Source organism: Polyodon spathula, chromosome 18 (genome assembly GCF_017654505.1).
Source record: "Polyodon spathula isolate WHYD16114869_AA chromosome 18, ASM1765450v1, whole genome shotgun sequence".
NCBI lineage: Eukaryota > Metazoa > Chordata > Actinopteri > Acipenseriformes > Polyodontidae > Polyodon > Polyodon spathula.
Window position 1 is genome coordinate 34,957,452 of NC_054551.1, and position 21,296 is coordinate 34,978,747.

Below are 21,296 nucleotides of genomic sequence, written 5' to 3' on the forward strand. Positions count from 1 at the left end.
GCTCCAGAAAAGAGGGTCAGGGGAGGGTGAATAATTGCTTAGGGTGGCTCTCTGTAAGAAAGGGGAGAAGAGGGAGAGTAAAGCGAAGAACACCTCCACTGTCATTAATTTAGCCAGTCGTGGTAGAGAGGGGTGGAAAGCCTTGCTTGCAGTGCCTGATGCTGCTAATTGATGCGGTGGTGACCTGCTAGTGGGTACTAATGTGTGCGCGCGCTGTTTATTGGCAATGCAACGCTGCATCTCTGATTGTGCACTCCACTGCTGTATTTTATGTTATTAGGGAATATGCCAAATGGAGTTATTCCTTCTTCTTCTTCTTCTTCTTCTTCTTCTTCTTCTTCTTCTTCTTCTTCTTCTTCTTCTTCTTCTTCTTCTTCTTTTTCTTTTTTTATCCGATCTCATTTTTATGTACAATACAATTATGGGATTTTCAACAAAATATATAATAATATGGGGTGGATATATATATATATATATATATATATATATATATATATATATATATATATACATACACACACACACATACATATATATACATAATAATATATAATAATAATAATAATAATAATAATAATAATAATAATATAATAACATAAACTCCAGATTAGTTAGTGTATTGTCCATACAATTTATTATTTTATTGTCTCTGTGTATTTTTAACACATGCTTTTTTCCCCCCATACAGAACACATAGCCTACTTGTTGGTGTTGAGCCGCTTAGGCCTTGGTTTCTGAAATGCTCTTGTGAAAATGCTTCTGGGTTTCTTTGTGGGTGTTTTGGAATACACCATGTAAAACCACGCTGTTTCTTTGTGGGTGTTTTGCGAATAACCATGTAAAACCACGCTGTTTCTTTGTAGGTGTTTTGGAATACACATGTAAAACCACGCTGTTTCTTTGTGGGTGTTTTGGAATACACCATGTAAAACCACGTGTTTCTTTGTGGGTGTTTTGGAATACACCATGTAAAACCACGTTGTTTCTTTGTGGGTGTTTTGGAATACACCATGTAAAACCACGCTGTTTCTTTGTGGGTGTTTTTGGAATAGCAACATGTAAAGCCACGCTGTTTCTTTGTGGGTGTTTTTGGAATGCAACATGTAAAACCACGCTGTTTCTTTGTGGGTGTTTTGGAATACACCATGTAAAACCACGCTGTTTCTTTGTGGGTGTTTTGGAATACACCATGTAAAACCACGCTGTTTCTTTGTGGGTGTTTTGGAATACACCATGTAAAACCACGCTGTTTCTTTGTGGGTGTTTTTGGAATGCACCATGTAAAACCACGCTGTTTCTTTGTGGGTGTTTTGGAATGGTAAAACCACGCTGTTTCTTTGTGGGTGTTTTGGAATACACCATGTAAAACCACGCTGTTTCTTTGTGGGTGTTTTTCGAATGCCACATGAAAACCACGCTGTTTCTTTGTAGGTGTTTTTCGAATACACCATGTAAAACCACGCTGTTTCTTTGTGGGTGTTTTGGAATACACCATGTAAAACCACGCTGTTTCTTTGTGGGTGTTTTGGAATACACCATGTAAAACCACGCTGTTTCTTTGTGGGTGTTTTGGAATACACCATGTAAAACCACGCTGTTTCTTTGTGGGTGTTTTGGAATACACCATGTAAAACCACGTTGTTTCTTTGTGGGTGTTTTGGAATACACCATGTAAAACCACGCTGTTTCTTTGTGGGTGTATTGGAATACACCATGTAAAACCACGCTGTTTCTTTTCACAGAGCTCTATTGTTGCCAGTTTGTCCTGTTTGCAAGCAGCCTATAGAGACCCGAAGATGACAATTAAAGGAAGCAGGAGAGGGCCGCGGGAAGGTTCCCCCTATCCCACCCACGCATCTCAAACAAGGTACATTTAGCATGAAGAAGTGAATTAGCGATGAATAGACTCGGCGGGACAATGACAAGGACTCCGGGGTCCCTAGCGCAGTATTTAGAAAAGCAGCGGTTCGTGTGATAAGATAAAGTGGTATTTTAAGAGGATCCCAGTCTATTACACGGTAATGGGGTTGGAAAGACCTAAACGATTTGTTGACTAGGACAATAACTCTTTTGTTTCTTCTTGGCATGTTGGAGGAGGGATTACAGGTTTCTCCACAAAGGAATGAAAATTGCTAGCCAAACTAACGGGATGTTTACAGCAGACCTTTCTGTGCATCGGGAGGCTGGCTTTCTTGTCTTTTTTTAACCCGTACACGTAATGTAACCCCTTCAATCCACGCGGATTAATTGGAATAAATAGAAGATACTGCATTATATTCATGGGGGGAGCTCAGTATAACGGGTTCCACCTAAAAACATTTGAGTCAGTACCTGAATTACGAGTTCCAAATTGGATGCTTCACATTACAGTGTTCCATATATGGAATTATGGAACCCCTAATGGCTCTATTCGGAACCATTTGGTTTCACACTGAACCAACTGCATAGAACTCTGCAGTTCGATATGTAGCAATGGTTTTATATAGATTATTAACACAATGATTGTTCCAATGTTTTTTGTTGTTGTTGTTGTTGTTTGTTTGTTTTATTACTAAAGAATGTAAAGATAAACAGTCATGTTGTTAAGTGATGATTATATCGATACATTCCAACATATTAAATTGCAATGCATTTCTATCGAATATAGACACACACACACACACACTTATTAAATAAAGTTAGTAGCGCAAACAACATATTTGTTTAACATTTCACCGAGAATGTTAGCCTCCGTAGTATTTGTCGCTGAACAAGTAGCTGTGACATAGAAATCTTTATCAATTTCAAGCGATCAAAACTCTTGGAACTCTGAACTGGAACACCAATGCAGATAGAATGGGAAAGTAGTTCCAATAGCAATGCTCCCCCCTAGGGGCGAAGAGGAGAAATACACGGCAGAAGTGCTAAGTGAACCTCTTGCCTTGTGACTCTAAGACCCCCACCTCAGATATCAATCTCAGTTAACGAGGGCTTCTGCAGCTCTAACGTTCCATCTTTCCCTTTTTTTTATTTTCTTCTCTCTGTTTCATATCTTGCAAATATGCCTTCCGCAACATGACGTTATTCCGTGTGAATGCGCTGTTCAAAACATCGTTTATTATTTTATTGTATTCATAAAAATAAAATAAATCCAAAATAAACTCTCCCACTCAGAAGGCTATTTGGATCTGAACCAGCTTTTCCACTTCATTTGTCTTGTGAAACGCGGTTATTTTTTTGTTTGCTTGTGTTTTGTGTGACGGGTCTGGAATTACAGACAGGTGTATAATTGTTTTAGCCCACGTCGCATCCATCATTTATAACAGCTAGCAATTGGACAGATAAGAGGTTATTGCCTAAAAAGAAAACGCAGTTCATGTTTGCACAGAACCCCGCGAGAATACACCCAGCATGGAAAATGTAGTTTTGCAGCCTGTCGCGAACCTTACACAGTGCAGCTAAATATTTCAAATGCGCTCAGGTTTCCGCATTTATTTTCCTGTCTTAGTTTGAGTGCATTTTTAACACATGCATCATTGTATACAGTACAGTGATCCACTTCCCAACGTTTAGTTTTTTGGGTTTTTTTTTTAGATAATCTACACTGTTACAGATATTGGCAAACCTCAACAGCAGTGTGACAGAATCGCTCCGCGCGGAATACGTTCGAGCCCTTTAACACACCCCTCTTTCTCTGTGCGTGCGTGCGTGCGTGTGTGTGTGTGTGTGTGTGTGCGTGCGTGCGTGCGTGTGTGTGTGTGTGTGTGTGTGTGTGTGTGTGTGTGCGTGTGTGTGTGTGTGTGTGTGTGTGTGTGTGCGTGCGTGCGTGTGTGTGTGTGTGTGTGTGTGTGTGTGTGTGTGTGTGTGTGTGCGTGCGTGTGCGTGTGTGTGTGTGTGTGTGTGTGTGTGTGCGTGCGTGCGTGCGTGCGTGCGTGCGTGCGTGCGTGCGTGCGTGCGTGCGTGCGTGCGTGTGTGTGTGTTTATTATTAATGTTGACTAATCCAGGCTGCGATTTCCAATTGTACATTGTGTGGTTTATAAACAAATACCCACACATGTGTTATAAGTAATAAGGTGTACTAATATTATTGGAGGCGGCGGTGTGCTGTTTACTTTAGCCAGGGCCTCGCCTCGCTCCAGTACAGTAACCAGCCCACATTTAATCTTTCGCCCACACGGTACTGATATCCGCAAGTGAGCTGGCAGCTTTAATTAAGCAACAACATTGGGTTAAAGACAGTTAACTCCCTGCTGTAAAACGAGCACTTTGACACACTTCGATGGTTCTGAAAACAGGGGAGGAGAAAGCGATTACAGGCATCAATACACACATTTCACAGGGTGGCATTGCCCGAAAAAAACAAAACAAAACACACACCTCAGTTTACAGTGTCGACAGTAAAAGGGCTGTCACTTGTTAGAATTATGATGTTTTACAACCCTTATGTAGGGCAATGGGCTTGGTTATTCGTTATAACGTTTTCTTATTTCGACACGTCCGGACTATTGCGTGATGTGGAGGATGTGGGAGTGTATTTTATTATCATCATTATATACACGTGTGTGTGTGTGTGTGTGTGTGTGTGTGTGTGTGTGTGTGTGTGTGTGTGTGTGTGTGTGTTGAACGCACGTTTAGCTCAATTGCAAGTGTTCTATTCACACGCCAACAACAGCTAGCACTTAAACACAAGGTCACAGTAATGAATAGCTAGTATGGATGATGACTCTGCATGTTGTGTACACTTAAAAAAAAACATTGAAACCATAAACCTGGTCTCCAGTAGGACATTGGTAAAGACAAACAAGCCCAGCTATGCCTCCAAGCTCGTAAAGTCAACTTTATTAGTTATTATATATCTGGTATCGACTGCAGCAGATTGCTAAAAGAATAGTAAGTGGTACATTATTGTAGGTAACCACACCATCTCACCAAGGGAGTACATGACTGTAAGACATAGGATATATTACATTCTGGAGTGGGCTGCTGTATGTTTTAATGTGCAAAATAAATTAAGTATCCTGCTTACGGTAATTCAACATAAATGTTCTCATTTATGCATTTGTAAATACAGTATTTTAAATACTGCTAAAATGAGCAGCATGTTCTGTTTTGAAGAGCGTGTAGCGTAAGTATAACCAGGTACAGTGTGATATCTAATAGGAAAGTGCCCCCCAGAGCATGCAAGTGTACCCCTCAGCATCGACAGCGATGGCTCTGTGCCCATCAATTCGTTTTACATCCATGATTCCCTTTAGTGAATTCGTTTTACATCCATGACTTCCTTTAGTGAATTCATTTTAATTCCATGACTTCCTTTAGTGAATTCGTTTTACATCCATGACAGCGCTTTGTGATGGTGGTCCTCTATGAAAGGCACTATATAAAATAAAGATTGATGACACCTACAGGGATGTAAATAAGACTCCCAGTGTACAGCAGTTTGTCCCATTCTTGGTTTAACTTTGAGTTTAATAAGACACACAGGATCTTGTGCAGTGTAGTAGAATAGTATTTGATCTCAGGGGTTGGTAGATGGGGTATATTAGTTAACATGCTTTTGCAATTGAGAATGAAGTGTTCACTGTAGCCGCTTGTTTCCTGTTTATAACTGAAGGCTGATGACAAATGAACACAGTCTGAGAAAGTGAATCAGATGGTCAGAACCATCACTGAGTTCTACCTGGGCTTTTGTTTTTTAATTTGTATTTGTTCCCTTGCAAAAACAAGTACAAAAAAAAACAATTTACAGATATCCACAAGCAATGCAAAAGGTCATTGTTATCAAAACAATCTCATTCTGCTATTTGATACAGCACCTTCTACAAGGAAAATGAAAAGCCATCATCTGGAACTGAAATCAACTCTATTCACTTGAATCAGAGTTTAACTGGGTTCCTGAAGTATGCTTGTCAATAAATGCATCAGGTGGAAAATTCAAGCTGATTCAAGCTAATGGTGTCAAAGGTGGTTATTTGTGTTTTTTGTTTGTTGTTGGTTTACAGATGGAAACACATGAGCAGTGGATGTTACTGCCAGCTTAACAATATGATGGTAATTAATATAAGAGCCCCCTGTCCTTTCTTCATGTATCAGCAAGACACTTTCCACCCAGTCACTACAGAGATCTGCACCAGGGGGGTTTCTCTGTTTGTCACCTGGTGTAAACAATATTACTTCCCCCAGGAATATTTGTTCCCTCCAGCAAACATTTGTTTTCCCCTACATGCGTGTTTGTTATGTTTATGTACATTGTGTAGGTATAATGCTAATGAATGAGAGGAGTGTTTGCAGGCTGTTCTGATGTATTATGGTAGGTGAGACTGGACCTGTTTCAGACTGGATTAGGGTTAGGGTTAGGGTTAGGGCTAAGGTCAAGGAAAGTGGTCTGAAAAATATGGTTTTAGTTGAGCATGCACAGATATAGACTTAAGATTACTTTGTCACAAAAAAGTGGGGTACAAATTTCAGCCCCAAAAGAGACCTTTAACGACTCCAGTCCAGGGCAGTGGTATGTACCAGATCCACTGCTGCCCAGAGCTGAGTGAACCATTTTTAATGAAACGAGATCAACTGGATGTCATGAGAGAGATGTAATGGTTAACAAGAGGATTGCACTTAAGCCAACTGGAATAAATCTCCCAGTTTCCCTTCACTTGAAAAATAACTCTTCATTTTGTTCTTTTTTTGAGTTGCCAAGTAGACAGCTGTTGAATGTTGAAATGTGGCTCTGTGATTTAGCTGTGAGATTGATATTCCAACCCTTGAGCTAGACTGTCTTCGTGTATGTGTGCATAGCGCTGCATCTTACCCCTTGGGGTGCAATACCTTACCATGTGTTCGTGTTTACATGAAGACACCTCACTGTGGAGCTATAAGATTCTCCCCTAAGACAACATTCAAGTCGGATTGCACATCCATGTTTCCATTGCATTCCTGTATGGTTCTGATTTCTCTCGACACTCTGATTTATAACTTTAAGGAGTTTTTACAAAAGAACTAAGTCAACCACAAATTATGTGAGATGATGCAAGAGAGAAAGAGAGAGAGAGAGAGAGAGAGAGAGAGAGAGAGAGAGAGAGAGAGAGAGAGAGAGAGAGAGAGAGAGGGACCAGTTATTGGCAAGACTTGGCAGCCACACAGTCATGATGAAGAAAATGCACATTTTATTTATTTGGAAATTAAATTGTCTCAACAGGAAGGTCTGGACTAGCAGTGGTCAATCATGCAGCCTAGTAGAAGGACGATTACAGGGCATGCTATTACCATAGCGAGTATGTATCCACAGGAACTATACTTTTTGATCCACTACAGAATATATATTATAGAAAAACTGAAATGCTTAACTAAACCTAATTGATTTCTTGCTAGTTTTTTTTTTCTTTTTTAGTTAAAATATTGTCTTGGAGCAAAAGAGCAAAAGTGTAGTTAACTAGTCCCATTCTGTTCAACTAGCTATTTCCTCAAAATATGTTAATGGTTTCTGCGTTTTATTGTATGCATACACCTTGAAATTTATGCAGCTGAACATGAATCTGGGCCAGTTCTATATATATACCATACTGTAAATATAGAAATGTATATCATATTGCAAAAAAAACACTTGGTCTCTAAATCCACCTTCTGATCACTGGATTTTAACAATGAAGAGGGCTGTTCGGAGGGGACTGGAAACTTGCAAACTTGCAAACATAATAATGCTGGTAAACAATTAAAGGCAGACATGTATTTACTTGCATTTCCTTCATCATGAACCTAGGTCAGAGCGCTGTGTGTAAATAAGGTTTATGATGCAGGAGAGTGCAATTACCTTGACTCTGGTATTTTAACAGCAAACTGTCCTTGAAGTTACCTGGATACACCTGAAGCAGGTGATAAACTCAAGCCATAATGGAGCTGCCAGACTAGTTAAAGCCATGGCAGTGGGTTATATGGCCCCTGTTTTCACTCGTCCCTAACAGGAGATTTAATAGGATGCTTGATGGGCTGTTTAAATTATGGTACCATTATGATTAACGCCATGGCCTGCAAACAACACGGAAGTCTAAAAACTTTGCAGTCTTCGGGTGCACCTTTCCCTGGTCTGATTGAAAAACGCTGCTTTGAGTGATCTTTTAATGCTGGTCTTAAGTGGCATAGCTTTATTTGAATGGTTTAATACTTAAATGCCAAACACTTTATAAAAAAAGGACTGGACCAGGTCCTCATACCTCATTAGCAATAAAACCACACCCCCAGAGACATAGAGACTTATGCAGATTTACAGTGATCTTTCTTTCTTTCTTTCTTTCTTTCTTTCTTTCTTTCTTTCTTTCTTTCTTTCTTTGTTGGAAATATCAGTTTTCTGCAAAACAATGGCAGTTGTAGGCTAATAATCCAAAGTGTGTTTTCAAGAGCATTCATATTTGATCTTATTCTCCAACAGCCAAGTGCCATTAGCTGGTGTTTGAGAAGGCAGCTCCCCAGGGAATTGCCCCACCCCCCTCATCCCTGACCTCAGTACACCTCAGCTGCCCTGATGAGCTGCTGTTTCTCTTCCGGGATTCTAAATTGGCCAAGGTTCCATACAGGACGCCTGTGTGTTTGGTCATCTTGTAAATACAGCAGGTCAAAGAACGAAATAGAGGCCTCTCCTTATATTAAACCCCTCATCTCCTCTGATACATTTCCGCATTCAATATTTTCCCCATCTTTGTCAACACAGACTTGTAGTGATGTCTACCTGTGACATGTCTTCATTCTGTATAGCAGTAGTGACTCATACTGAGACCTTACTGCTTGCACACAAATCAGAATGTTTCCTTAAACGTTACCCAGCTGTGGTTTGTGCCTCCCCCCATTGTTTGAAGTGCAAATATTTAACCCCTGTTGCTGTGAATTTTCTGTTTTTGACATTCTGTGGAAATACAAATAACTTTGGGAGATAGGATTGCATTGCATGCAGCATGCTTAACTCTATTCTATTTGTATATTTTTGTAAACGGTAGCAGACCGTTATTTTACTGGTGTTGCTGTTTTGTAAACTAAACAAAACAAAACAAAAACACTTGAAAGGTGTTCCCAGTTGTCATTATCTAATGAAGTGTGCCGAAACAAACAAACAGACAGTGAAGGAGTGTTTAACGTGACTCTTTGACCATGCAGAGCTGCTGACTGAAACACATTCCTCTTCTTCTTCCTCTTCTTCTCATAGAAGCACCTCTACACTAAACAGGATAAGAAACACATACGATGCAATGGGGAACATGCTTCATACACTAACGTATGTCTAAGTTCCATCAGTAATAAGCTCTCGTATGAGCCAAGTGGGTGTTTCGTTGACACTGTTAAACGTCATTGTCTTGGTGCTAATGACCTCCTTTTTGCCCCTTTTGAAATTGGGTGCTACCCTGGATGTGCTGTAGCCTAATTCCACATTGATACAAGACTCTTCTGCTTTGCATGTGTGTTGCTTTGTGAATTAAACTGCACTTTTTAGTCTTTGCTGCTGCTGAGACACTGAAACATATTTTCAAACTCTTTCCTCCTTTCTTTCATTAGCTCCTCTTTTTAAAAAGAGAAAATTCATGTTAATGTTACAAAAGAAAAACAAACCAACTTGAGAGTGCTGAAGAGAAGATCTGTATTACTCAGCTGCTTGCAGATCTGTATTACTCAGCTGCTTGCAGATCTGTATTAATCAACTGCATGTAGATCTGTATTACTCAGCTGCATGTAGATCTGTATTACTCAGCTGCATGTAGATCTGTATTACTCAGCTGCATGTAGATCTGTATTACTCAGCTGCTTGCAGATTTGTATTACTCAGCTGCTTGCAGATCTGTATTACTCAGCTGCATGTAGATCTGTATTACTCAACTGCTTGCAGATCTGTATTACTCAACTGCTTGCAGATCTGTATTACTCAACTGCTTGCAGATCTGTATTACTCAACTGCTTGCAGATCTGTATTACTCAGCTGCTTTCAGATCTGTATTACTCAGCTGCTTGCAGATCTGTATTACTCAGCCGCATGCAGATCTGTATTACTCAGCCGCTTGCAGATCTGTATTACTCAGCTGCATGCAGATCTGTATTACTCAGCCGCATGCAGATCTGTATTACTCAGCCGCATGTAGATCTGTATTACTCAGCTGCATGTAGATCTGTATTACTGAGCTGCATGCAGATCTGTATTACTCAACTGCATGCAGATCTGTATTACTCAGCTGCATGCAGATCTGTATTACTCAGCCGCATGTAGATCTGTATTACTCAGCCGCATGTAGATCTGTATTACTCAACTGCATGCAGATCTGTATTACTCAGCTGCATGTAGATCTGTATTACTCAGCTGCTTGCAGATCTGTATTACTGAGCTGCATGCAGATCTGTATTACTCAACTGCTTGCAGATCTGTATTACTCAACTGCATGTAGATCTGTATTACTCAGCTGCATGTAGATCTGTATTACTCAGCTGCATGTAGATCTGTATTACTCAGCTGCATGCAGATCTGTATTACTCAGCTGCATGCAGATCTGTATTACTCAACTGCTTGCAGATCTGTATTACTCAGCTGCATGTAGATCTGTATTACTCAGCTGCTTGCAGATCTGTATTACTCAGCTGCTTGCAGATCTGTATTACTCAACTGCTTGCAGATCTGTATTACTCAACTGCATGTAGATCTGTATTACTCAGCTGCTTGCAGATCTGTATTACTCAGCTGCATGTTGATTTGTATTACTCAACTGTTTCCTTCTAGTTTTGTACAATGAACAGATGTTTTACCTTGTTCAATAACTAGGAGTTCATTAAAGAGTGGAGAAACCCTATTTAAATATATCCCATTATTCTTTTTCAGAGGTTATAATCATGAATATGCAGGTCTACACATTTAAAAAAGACTCACTCATAAACATGGTTTAACATATGTCTTAATGTATTACACTTGGATACTGGTGCATTTGATTTAATTGGCAAAACTAATAAGGAAATTATAGTAAGAAAAGTATGGAACCCTTTATTATTAAGTCTTACAAAATGCAAAGTTACCACATACACATACTGAAGAAAAGATATAGTCTACCATTGACAGGAACTTCAAAGTACACATAGATAATACATTTTTTTTGGTAATAGTAAATATCTCATAGGTGGAAATTCTGCCATAAGAAATGCATTAGGGTAAATGTGGTCTTATATGAAAGAGTCCTGGGCATATAGAACCCTACCACATGTTCTCTGGAATTCTTTTTTTTTTAAGGTTCCACAATGATTCCATATGGTTCTAGGGTTCTAATGGTGCAATATCATATAGGGTTTTTTTTTTTTTCAGCCTTGCCTCAAGCCTCAATAGGTACCCCAAATTAAAGATACCAAAAGCCCTTTTAATTGTAGCCAGCTACATCCATGGCAACCGGACCTCCCAGGAGGACTTAGAAATGACCCGATGATGGGCTAATCAAGAGCCTTTTCACCCCTATCCTCATGCACTGGGACAGTGAATCAAGAAAATGTGTTTGTAATTATCCCATTTATTTTCATATGACTGTGATATCAATATTTATATCTGGAATGTAATCATATAGGGCTGCATTTGTATTATTGGAGTATTATTTCAGATATTCCAATTATAATATATTTATTTTGCATATGGGTAAAACCCTGCCTTTGTATGGAACTCTTGTAACACATTCTAATAGGCCTTTATATATATATATATATATATATATATATATATATATATATATATATATATATATATATATATATCACATCTCTTTGTAGGCGTGATGCCTTTGCATTACTTTACGAGAATGAAGCGTGTTGTTAGTGTCGACGTTATTATTATAGAAAAAATACATTGGTGTCTATTTTTTTCCACAAAATCCTGCAATATAGATATACTTTTTTATGTAAAACAGATTGCTCTGTGAAACAATTTAATTATGTTTTTCTTAGTAAAAATAATAAAAAAAAAACACAATCTGAAGAAAACAGAATAAATAAAAAACACTATCCTTGTGGTTAAAAAATAATGACAGAAGTTATATATAAAAATGCTGTTGCCTAACAATAAAAACAAATAAATAACCTGTGCTTTGTTGGTATACACACACTTATTCAATTGCCCTATGAATAAATGTTTTCATTGCGCATCACATTATCTGTGGCCTCCTTGCAGCTGGCCAGCATTTTAATAACAGCATTAATTTACATAGGGGTTTACTGCTGTACAAGAATTAAATCAAATAAAAACAGTGTTTAGCTCATTGAACGCTTCCACCTTTATGTATTATGCTGTCCAAATTGATTCTGCGCGTTTCTGTTTTTCATCCGATATGCAAGAGCTCAAACACGCACGCTGAAGAGCTCTAGTTATGAGCCGATCTCGTTTTGGTTTGCTCTCGTTTTACATGTAACCGGGATTACCATATTTCATTACGTCAAGTGTTTTCGAGCTGCAGCTCCGTACTTCTCTAAGTCCTCTGTATCCTAGGCTCTAGTAGTGCCCAACCTTTGAAAATCAATGTGCGCGGTCGGGCGGGTTAAGTGTGCTTTTGCCTCAGGCTTGCACTTACCACAGGGAATGCATCTCCTTTGTTGGGCGTGCTTGTCAGGAATATAATATGCGCCGAGACGTTACAAAGCTGTCCTGGGTGAGAACGGGATCCGTAATGGAGCGGTTGTTTTAGATTAGCGGTGTCTTTAGTAAACGCTGTGCCAACGGGATTACATTTTACATTTCTTTACAAAACTAATAAAAGATGTATACAATAGACTGAAATTGAAGAATCTCCTAACTAATCTGTTTTAACTCTATATTGCCCCTTGTATGCTATGTTCCCATGCATATTTCCTCAATGTCAAATATATTGGACACTGGGCAGCAAAGGGTTAATATCTGATAATAATAATAATAATAATAATAATAATAATAATAATAATAATAATAATAATAATAAATAATAATTCGGATTCTAAGATATACTGTAAACAAACAAGTTAAACGAAGGAAAAATATGTCATTTTAAAACACGATTTTGTTTATTAATGCTGAATGTAGATATCATGCAAATACTGAATCGTTGTCTTGTCGGAGGTCTTTTGTCAAATTTATATCTTTTAAAAACACCTCTCCTGAAACACTTGGAGAATTGAGACTGGTTATTTTATCCTTCAGCTTGTTAAGACAACCTTGTCTGCGTCTTGAACCTTTCCACGTGACTCTGGGATCCCGCTCTCCAGCGCCTTGAGACTTATAAACTATAACTTGGGCTCGGGAGCCACCATTTAACCTTGGCGTCCCTGAGTCAACAGCTCTCCTCTCCGAAGAGGAGCACACAGGGGCTTGCACATTTTATGCTTTACCATGGACTGCAAATCCTGAGCGGTTAAGCAAACTTAACCTTCATTTATGAAACGCAGTGAACCAAAGGGCATCAGCGACTTGTGCAAGTAATTACGACAAGGGCTGGGGGAGAGGGAATCATTTAAGGTGATGACGCATTCCTAATGAGTTTACCAGAAATTGATTCTCACTGTAATCTTTCTATTTATATGCAGGCCCCTCTCTCTGAAAGCTGCACAGGCACAGGCCGGGTCAGCCCACTTTGAATCGTGTCAGTGTCAGGACCCCCACTCTGTCAAGCAAGTCCCCCCAAAGCTGTGGCAAAATTGTATTTTAGCAAAAGCAAACATTGTCCTGGGGGGCTAAAGGGGTGGAAAAGCTGTTGGTTTTTAAACTTGTTCTCTAAGCCAGACAACTGTTTGCTGTTGCCATGAAGTCTAAAGACAACTCAGCTTGGTTACTGAGACAAATAAGGGTTTTATCATGCTTTACCTTTTGTTTTATAATAATAATAATAATAATAAAAAATAATAATAATAATAATAATAATAGCAATTGTTTTGTGTTATACTTATTTGTGCTATCATTTTTAGTGCGGTAGTAGTTCTAGTAGCAGTAGTTTTATTCATGTTTTAATGTTTGCTGTATTGTTTGGAATCGCCTGTTATTCTATTTTCTCATCTCTTTCTTTAAATACAGGCTATTGAACACACACACACACACACACACACACACACACACACACACACACACAAGTTAAGTTAAACATATATACCGTATCTAGATGTGCGAGCTCTATGAAACAATAAATACCCTTCAAAAACAAAACAAATCAACATTTCATTTTTGTATTGCGTTTTATTTATATTGGGTTTTGTCTTCGTTTCAATACAGCCGGTCTTGATGTCTGATAGGACAGAACGCAGCGTGCGCTTCGTGGGTATGACGCGGGAGGGATCCGCTTCTTGAATTATCTATCAATTGCTATCAGTTTAACAAACTCCACGTGAGGTCTCCGAATTACTGTTTAATTCAGTAATTCTCAAACATGCCCGTTATGAATTCGCCTAGTGTTGGTTTCATAATTGCTTTTATCAAGAGGTTCAAACGCATCTCGCAGAGTGTTTTGTTAAATGGGACAATCTTGTCAAAATAGCCAAGAATATTGTTTAGAATTCAAGACGGAAAAAAATGAAGCAATATCTAATGCGAACACGGCGTTCTCCGAGCAATGCGTGTATCCTGCAATCCTTCTCATGGCACGTAATGAGAAATTCAATTCAATTTAGTGACATTTTAATTTTATATCCACTCTGGTTTATTTTATTAAGGGACTGGATACTCTCATATATTTTGCATGCACAATTAATGCTTTTAAAATATGTAATAAATACGAGTTTATGTATTTATTTTATTCAGGGACTGGATACTCTTTCATATATTTTGTATGCACAATTCATGCTTTTAAAATATGTAATATATTTTAAAATACTTTATGTATTTATTTATACTGGTAATCATTTTAATTATCATATTAAAATTCATAATGGTGTATTTGCTTCTAGTAGGCAATTAATTAGCGTAAACTTTTACAACAAATAATTTAAAAGTAATTAAATCTAAGTCTCTAATTTAGGAATCGTATTTGATTTGAATCCAGTGTATTAATGCTGCGAGCCGTTTAGAGATGTTTTGGCATATGTTGATATCTATTTTCTATCGGTACATTTCTTAAAATGAATTGCTTAATATCTCTCGCCATCTAGATGTTTGTTTACACTTCACCCAAACACCCGGGCAAGGACTGCGTGGGGCTGCTGTTCACATAGCTGTTGGTTGTTTACGCGTGTGCCTTTATTCCCGCCGATTTATGAGAAATAAATGTAGCGTGTGCGGTGAACTTTCCATGAAGTGAAAAAAACAAACGCAAATAAACAACACACCTGCATGTTAAGTGTGTGGAGAGCTTTTAAAAGAGTGAAACGTGATATTATTATTATTATTATTATTATTATTATTATTATTATTATTATTATTATTGATAATCATTTTGCTTCAGTACAAAGTTTTTTATTTTTTATTTGTTTTAATCTCCTTTTAACGCTAATTATGGCGGTAGTGTTTTAATTGTAACATATCTTTTTGATAGTGCAAATTTGAGCAGAAACCTTTCCCCGGGATGTGATGTTGTAATTGACGTTGTACCAAACTATTATATAAATTATTTCAAAATGACGCTTTCGAATCGGATTCAAACAGAACCCTCAGGATCATTTGTTGAATGTCATTGTTTTTCTGTTTTTGTTCCTGTCTTCTCATGAACACATCGCTAATATAATTCAAGGATGGTGCCCTTTTATTATTGGTTGGATTTGACTTGGGGATTCAGGAACCTGGCAGCTGCAGATATAATTACATGGGCACGTTGGCTCCCAGTATAATACTGGTAATATAAGAGCCTGTTTAATGTGAGTGAGGGAGCTGTGCCCTACTGTACACAGGAATATGTTATTTGGGGTTTGTTTGAATATAAACGTGTAAGTTCAAAAGGACTTTTTCGTTCTGTCTGCTTTACAAAATGGGATATTGTAATTCATTTAAAAACAACTCTTTCAAAAAACATTTTGATTTTACATATTTTTAATGGTGTGGTTTTAGTTGAGGACAGTTACGATTATGAATACATTTAAACGGGTTTTAAACAATAGCAATCGCTGTGTTGCTTTTTTTTTTTTTTTTTTTTTTTTTTTGTTTGTTTTTTCGCGCATATTCTTGTGTATTTGCAGTCTGGTTACATTGGCCCGTCTCTTGTTCTGTTGTCTAGTTGTATGTACTGTTGTCGCCATCTAGTGGATAGAATATGATTAGCCGACCTAACTCGTACATGTTTTAGCACTGAACAGAACTAACTTACTGCTTTTTGTGTGTCCAAGGTTCAGGAAGCACTTCAATATGATCCTCTATCATCAGTCTATCTGACTGGCAGTCTTGCCATCATGACTCAAACCAAATGCAGCTTTTAAACATTTCAGAATGCACATCTAGGTATGCTGCAGATATGTGAAAGACAGACTGTGAGCTGGGCAGGCCCACCCAGTCTAAAAGTCTTGTTGTGGAGCCTGAGCGGGATATTCCAGCAGAGGAAATTCCGAGACGCGAGCTGCAACATCTCTCTTGTGGGTTTCCGGCCTCTTTCAATTTGTCCATCTCGCAGTCCACACAGAAGCCTGCAGCATTTGGCTGGAGATTTCTTAACTCCCTATGTGTTTGGCTTATATGACAGTGTGGCGAGACAGCTATGCATAAAGTAGACTGTTCTACAGAAAACAGGTGTCTAGAATTGGAACTGAATCCAGTTTTCCTGCTGGGAGGGGGTCCTTGGGGGCGAGGGGACTGTTTGGCGTGGTGCTTGAAGGTTTTTTGTGGGTGGTAAAATGAACTTTTAAGAAAAGGGATTTAATCACAAACTGCAGTCTATCTTGTAAGGTTTCATATAAGACAACAAGCCTTACAATCTATTTAGGGAGCCTACATAAAAGCATAACTTTTCATTGAAACACAACTATTGAACTATTAAGCAAGTTGTTCTTTCAGGTCACTTTTTCAAATCCTTTTCACACTTTCTTTCATTCATTATCTATCGAGGGGAACGAGATGCTTCACTGGTGTCCAATGAGAACAGGTTCCATTGTAACGCGGACAGTAACAGCACAGTGTCCATCAGACCCAGCTGTAACCCTACTGGACAGCGTACTTGCCTTGCACTCTCATCTCTTGCAGCGATGCTCCTGAGATCTATCGTTGGACTGGGCAGGATGGTTTATGATTTGCAGATGTCTAGATGCCTTTTAATTCACACAAAGGATTTCAACAGGACCTGGTACTATTGCTTCTTTCTATCCATTAACCAAGCTAACCTTGACTTTCTGCACCATTTCTAATCTCGTAAACACACATGAAACTGTCTAATAAAAAAGAGGCAGCTCAGTGCAGGTTCCCACGCTGCCCCTCAGCACTGGAAGGACACAGACTCTTTTTATGTGCTACGATGGTGTTGATCTGTTTTGTTTTATGTGATCAAAGGTTGTAGTGACACCTGCCCACCACACAGCAGCAGTAGGGACAGGGTGCAGCATTGGGCTTGGCTTAAACTACATTACAGCAGGTAAAACCAATGACACACAGGGTTTGATCCACTCCTAAACGAGTGATTAACAAGCTTCACAAACACATCCTACCTACCATTAAGAAGGCAGCTTTCAGTGATGCTTTATTATGTTAACTAACCTAACACAAGAAACTGAGTAAATGCCAGTAAACTTGTTATAAAGTGACCCTTAAAATAAAGCTTGACCCGTTTCATTCATGTGGTTTCCCTGACCTTGTTTTCACCCCGACCCTGGTAAAGTCCAGTTGCATCTGAAAGTATTTGTTCACTCTCTGTGCTGCAGGTAAAGGAACCCCATCTGAAATTTCAACTCCCTTTGCTGGGCATAGGAGTGCTGAGAGGTTTACTGATTGTGAAAAAATAGCAGAAATGGAGACCCCCCCCCCCCCCCCCCCCCAGACAATCTCACTGTGTCCACTAGCCGGAGCCAGGAAACACATTGCTGCCACCCAGTGAGAGACGAGGGAGGAACGGGTTCTGCATTTCTGTAATCAAAAGCACTGCATTTATAAGGACATCTTCTATTTAGGGCATTCATTACATTACTTATAAAAAAAATAATTAAACGCTGTTCAACAGTCCTATAAAACTTGGGTAAGCCACAAGGGGGCTCATTGATTGCCTTTTAAACATGAAGTGAAAATGCTAATGTGGGTTCTCTGCACATACAGGGTGTGGGGCGATGCATGAGGGTGCAGAAGGGCTGATGTCAGCTTCTCTCTTCTGTTGCCTCAGGAGTAGTTTATTCCCTGCTGGAGATTAATTGCTGAAAGCGCTGACATGGCTCACCATCACGCTGTCTGTAGCCAGAACACTTCAGCGCCTCTCCACCAAGCAGCAGCTTTGGCCCAGGCTATGGCTGGTGTGTGCCTGTTGTTACAGGCACCATTAGCTCAGAATCAGCAGAGGTACCTGGCTGCGAGGAGATAACTGATAGAGAGACAGAGAGAGTTGAGTTGTGAGGAGATTCAATGTTTCCATTGGAGCCGTCCAATGAGCATGCAGTCACTGTCATGGCACTCAGCAATGCACGAGCAGCGTGGGATACCACTGCCAGCAGCCACCTCGCATTGCAGAGACTGCTCAAGGCTAGTTCCCATAAGAGGAAAGGACCTAGGAGCAGGACAAGGTTTCCATCGAGGAGCTGGCACAATGACATTTTGTCTAGATATATCTCAAAAATCCCTCGTCCTTGTAATGTGATGACACTTTGTACCAGTCTAGGTTTAGGGGAGTCCTTGCCTTTGTTTAGGGCAGGTTAACAGAGGTTATATCTTCAGAACCTCCTCGCCCTTTTCATTTTTTTTTTTCACAACAGAAATGGCTATCATCACTTTCCAAATTGTTGGCAGCGAGGTTTACATGACCTTGTTTGTAAGGTAATAGGTTTATTTGTTTCCTTATATATTGGACTTCGCGCAGACCAGAATCCATTCCAAGTCATTGTTTCACTGGGAATGCATGCTCTAATCACACGGTGCACTTCTCAAAGAGATGTGAAAACAGTACCCTGGCTTTCTGTGGCTCTGCATGCATGTCTTACACTCAGCAATTCAAGTGGAAGAAAGTGCAATTACTTCCACTGAAGCAATTTGACCATTTTCTGCCCCTAACTGCTCAAATGATTACTTTTACTAAAGTGCTCCAATATTCCCATAAGAGTACTCTAAGTTGGTTAACTGCTGGCAGCAATTCTGCACAACTGACATGGGATTTTCACGGCTCTCAGACTGAACAAATGCAACACGAAACATAATGAAATCAATTTTCAAAGGCTTGGGTATCATTGCTTTAAAACAACTGCATTTTTAATCAAATAATATTAAACAGGATGCCCATTTCACTTAAAGAGTGTCCAAATATTTTCAAACATTCGGGGTATACACCTTTAATTAATACTCCCTGCTCTGTCACATGTAAAAAGTATGCAGTCCTTCTCTGCACCACTAGAAGGCACAGTGAGCTGTTCTAATAATCGTATGTTCAACCGCTGCACATCTATTCAAAGGTAATACATTGAAATTCATGGATTTGTTGCTTTTGTTTGTGATACCTTAATGAATCGGAGATTAAGCTATTTCTTATGTCATTATTTTCTGTTAATGATGTCACAGTACTGATGTTACTTTGTCCTCCAGATTTCCACGTTCTTGTCTTCAAAAATCATTTGTATTTTCATCTGGGATATTTTGGAATAGGCCCTTGCATTTCTACTTCCTGGGCTGCTGGGCTGGTATTTGCGATGGGAAACGCTGCCATCTGGTGGGGAGGTGAGTGTACTTCCAGCCACATGGCACGTCACAGCATGAATACTTCCACACACTGAGTTTGTCGGTCGTATTTACCCAGTTTTAAGGTCACTAGACTGGCTCTTGTGAAGCAGCACATTGCATTTCACAAAACTACTCCTCTCATACCAGGCTGTTCATCGTTCCAGCTCCTACTTTGAGATCGGCAAAAGATGGCCTATTGGAAAATTCCAAGAACTCGATTATAAACCAGTGGTGCGAGGGCTTTGAGTGTGTGAGGGCTTTCAGAGTGCGAGGGCTTTGAGTGTGTGAGGGCTTCAGTGTGTGAGGGCTTTTATTGTGTGAGGGCTTTCAATATGATGGCTTCAGTGTGCAAGGGCTTTGAGTGTGCAAGGGCTTCAATATGCAAGGGCTTTGAGTGTGCAAGGGCTTCAATATGCAAGGGCTTTGAGTGTGCGAGGGCTTTGAGTGTGCGAGGGCTTTCAGTATGTGAGGGCTTTGAGTGTGCAAGGGCTTCAGTGTGTGAGGGCTTTGAGTGTGCGAGGGCTTTGAGTGTGCGAGGGCATTGAGTGTGCGATGGCTTCAGTTTGAGAGGGCTTTGAGCGTGCAAGGGCTTTGAGTGTGCAAGGGCTTCAGTGCGAGGGCTTTGAGTGTGCGAGGGCTTTGAGTGTGTGAGGACTTTAAGTGTACGAGGGCTTTGAGTGTGCGAGGGCTTTGAGTGTGCGAGGCCCTTCAGTTTGCAGCTCTTTTGGCTTGCTGTTTATTTCTCTGGGGTGCGTGCACACGAAGGACGCTGTATAAATGAAATTGAGATGCTATGGTATTGCAGGAGGCCATTTGCACCATCGGAATCGATGTTCTCTAATGGAATCACAGAGTGAGAGACGAAGAACAACCAGATGAATACCAAATAGATGTTGTTTCTTTTTAATCATTTGCACAGAACCACTGATTGAAACACTAATTGCTAATAATGTATCTTTTGAGCCAGGCTATGAAGCAGAACCTCCAGCCTGTAGAGCACTCTGCTGCTTCATTAGAAATTACTAACTTTAGTGTCGGTACAAGGTCTGCTTTCTTTTCTTTTATCAAAACACAAACACAACAAAATAAACTTTTCTTTTTAAGGGTGAATAAATATACATTATCTTGTATGAATACATTTTTACAAAAAAGTCCCTGCTTGACAGAGTAGCCAAGTGCAGTTTCTGAGTCTTTTTGAGTTGCTCTCCGTTGCGAGGTTGAGGTTCTCTTTGCTGGTCAGGAAGGCTGCAGCAGCCGGGGCAGGAGCACAGCGAGCAGGCAGACCACAGCAGCCTGGGGGGGGATCACAGTGGGGGCAGGGGATGAGGGGGAGGTGGGGACCCCTCCCATCTGAGGGGGTGCCGATTTTGGGCTTCCATTTGTCTTTGCTGCTCCTGCGATGTTATAGGGGGCTCCACTGTGACGGATCCCTTGGTGGTTCGGATGTTTGGTAGCTGTATTGTGCTGAAAAATGTAAAAAAAAAAAAAAACAACAACAAAAAAAACAAGTAAATGATGAATTTCCATTGACAGCGTGTGGAA

At 39.7% G+C, this 21,296-nt stretch overlaps 1 protein-coding gene across 2 annotated transcripts in view; it reads right to left on the minus strand.

Annotated features, from left to right (window-relative positions):
* Positions 1 to 19,267: 19,267 nt before the first annotated feature.
* Positions 19,268 to 21,296, minus strand: part of LOC121331037 (metalloprotease TIKI2-like) — a 73,784-nt gene continuing 71,755 nt past the window's right edge. For both annotated transcript variants that reach the window (XM_041278145.1, XM_041278147.1), the window contains exon 7: positions 19,268 to 21,218. In XM_041278145.1, the coding sequence (XP_041134079.1) occupies positions 21,059 to 21,218 (160 nt within the window). In that variant the 3' untranslated portion in view covers positions 19,268 to 21,058. The remainder of the gene's footprint in view (positions 21,219 to 21,296) is intronic.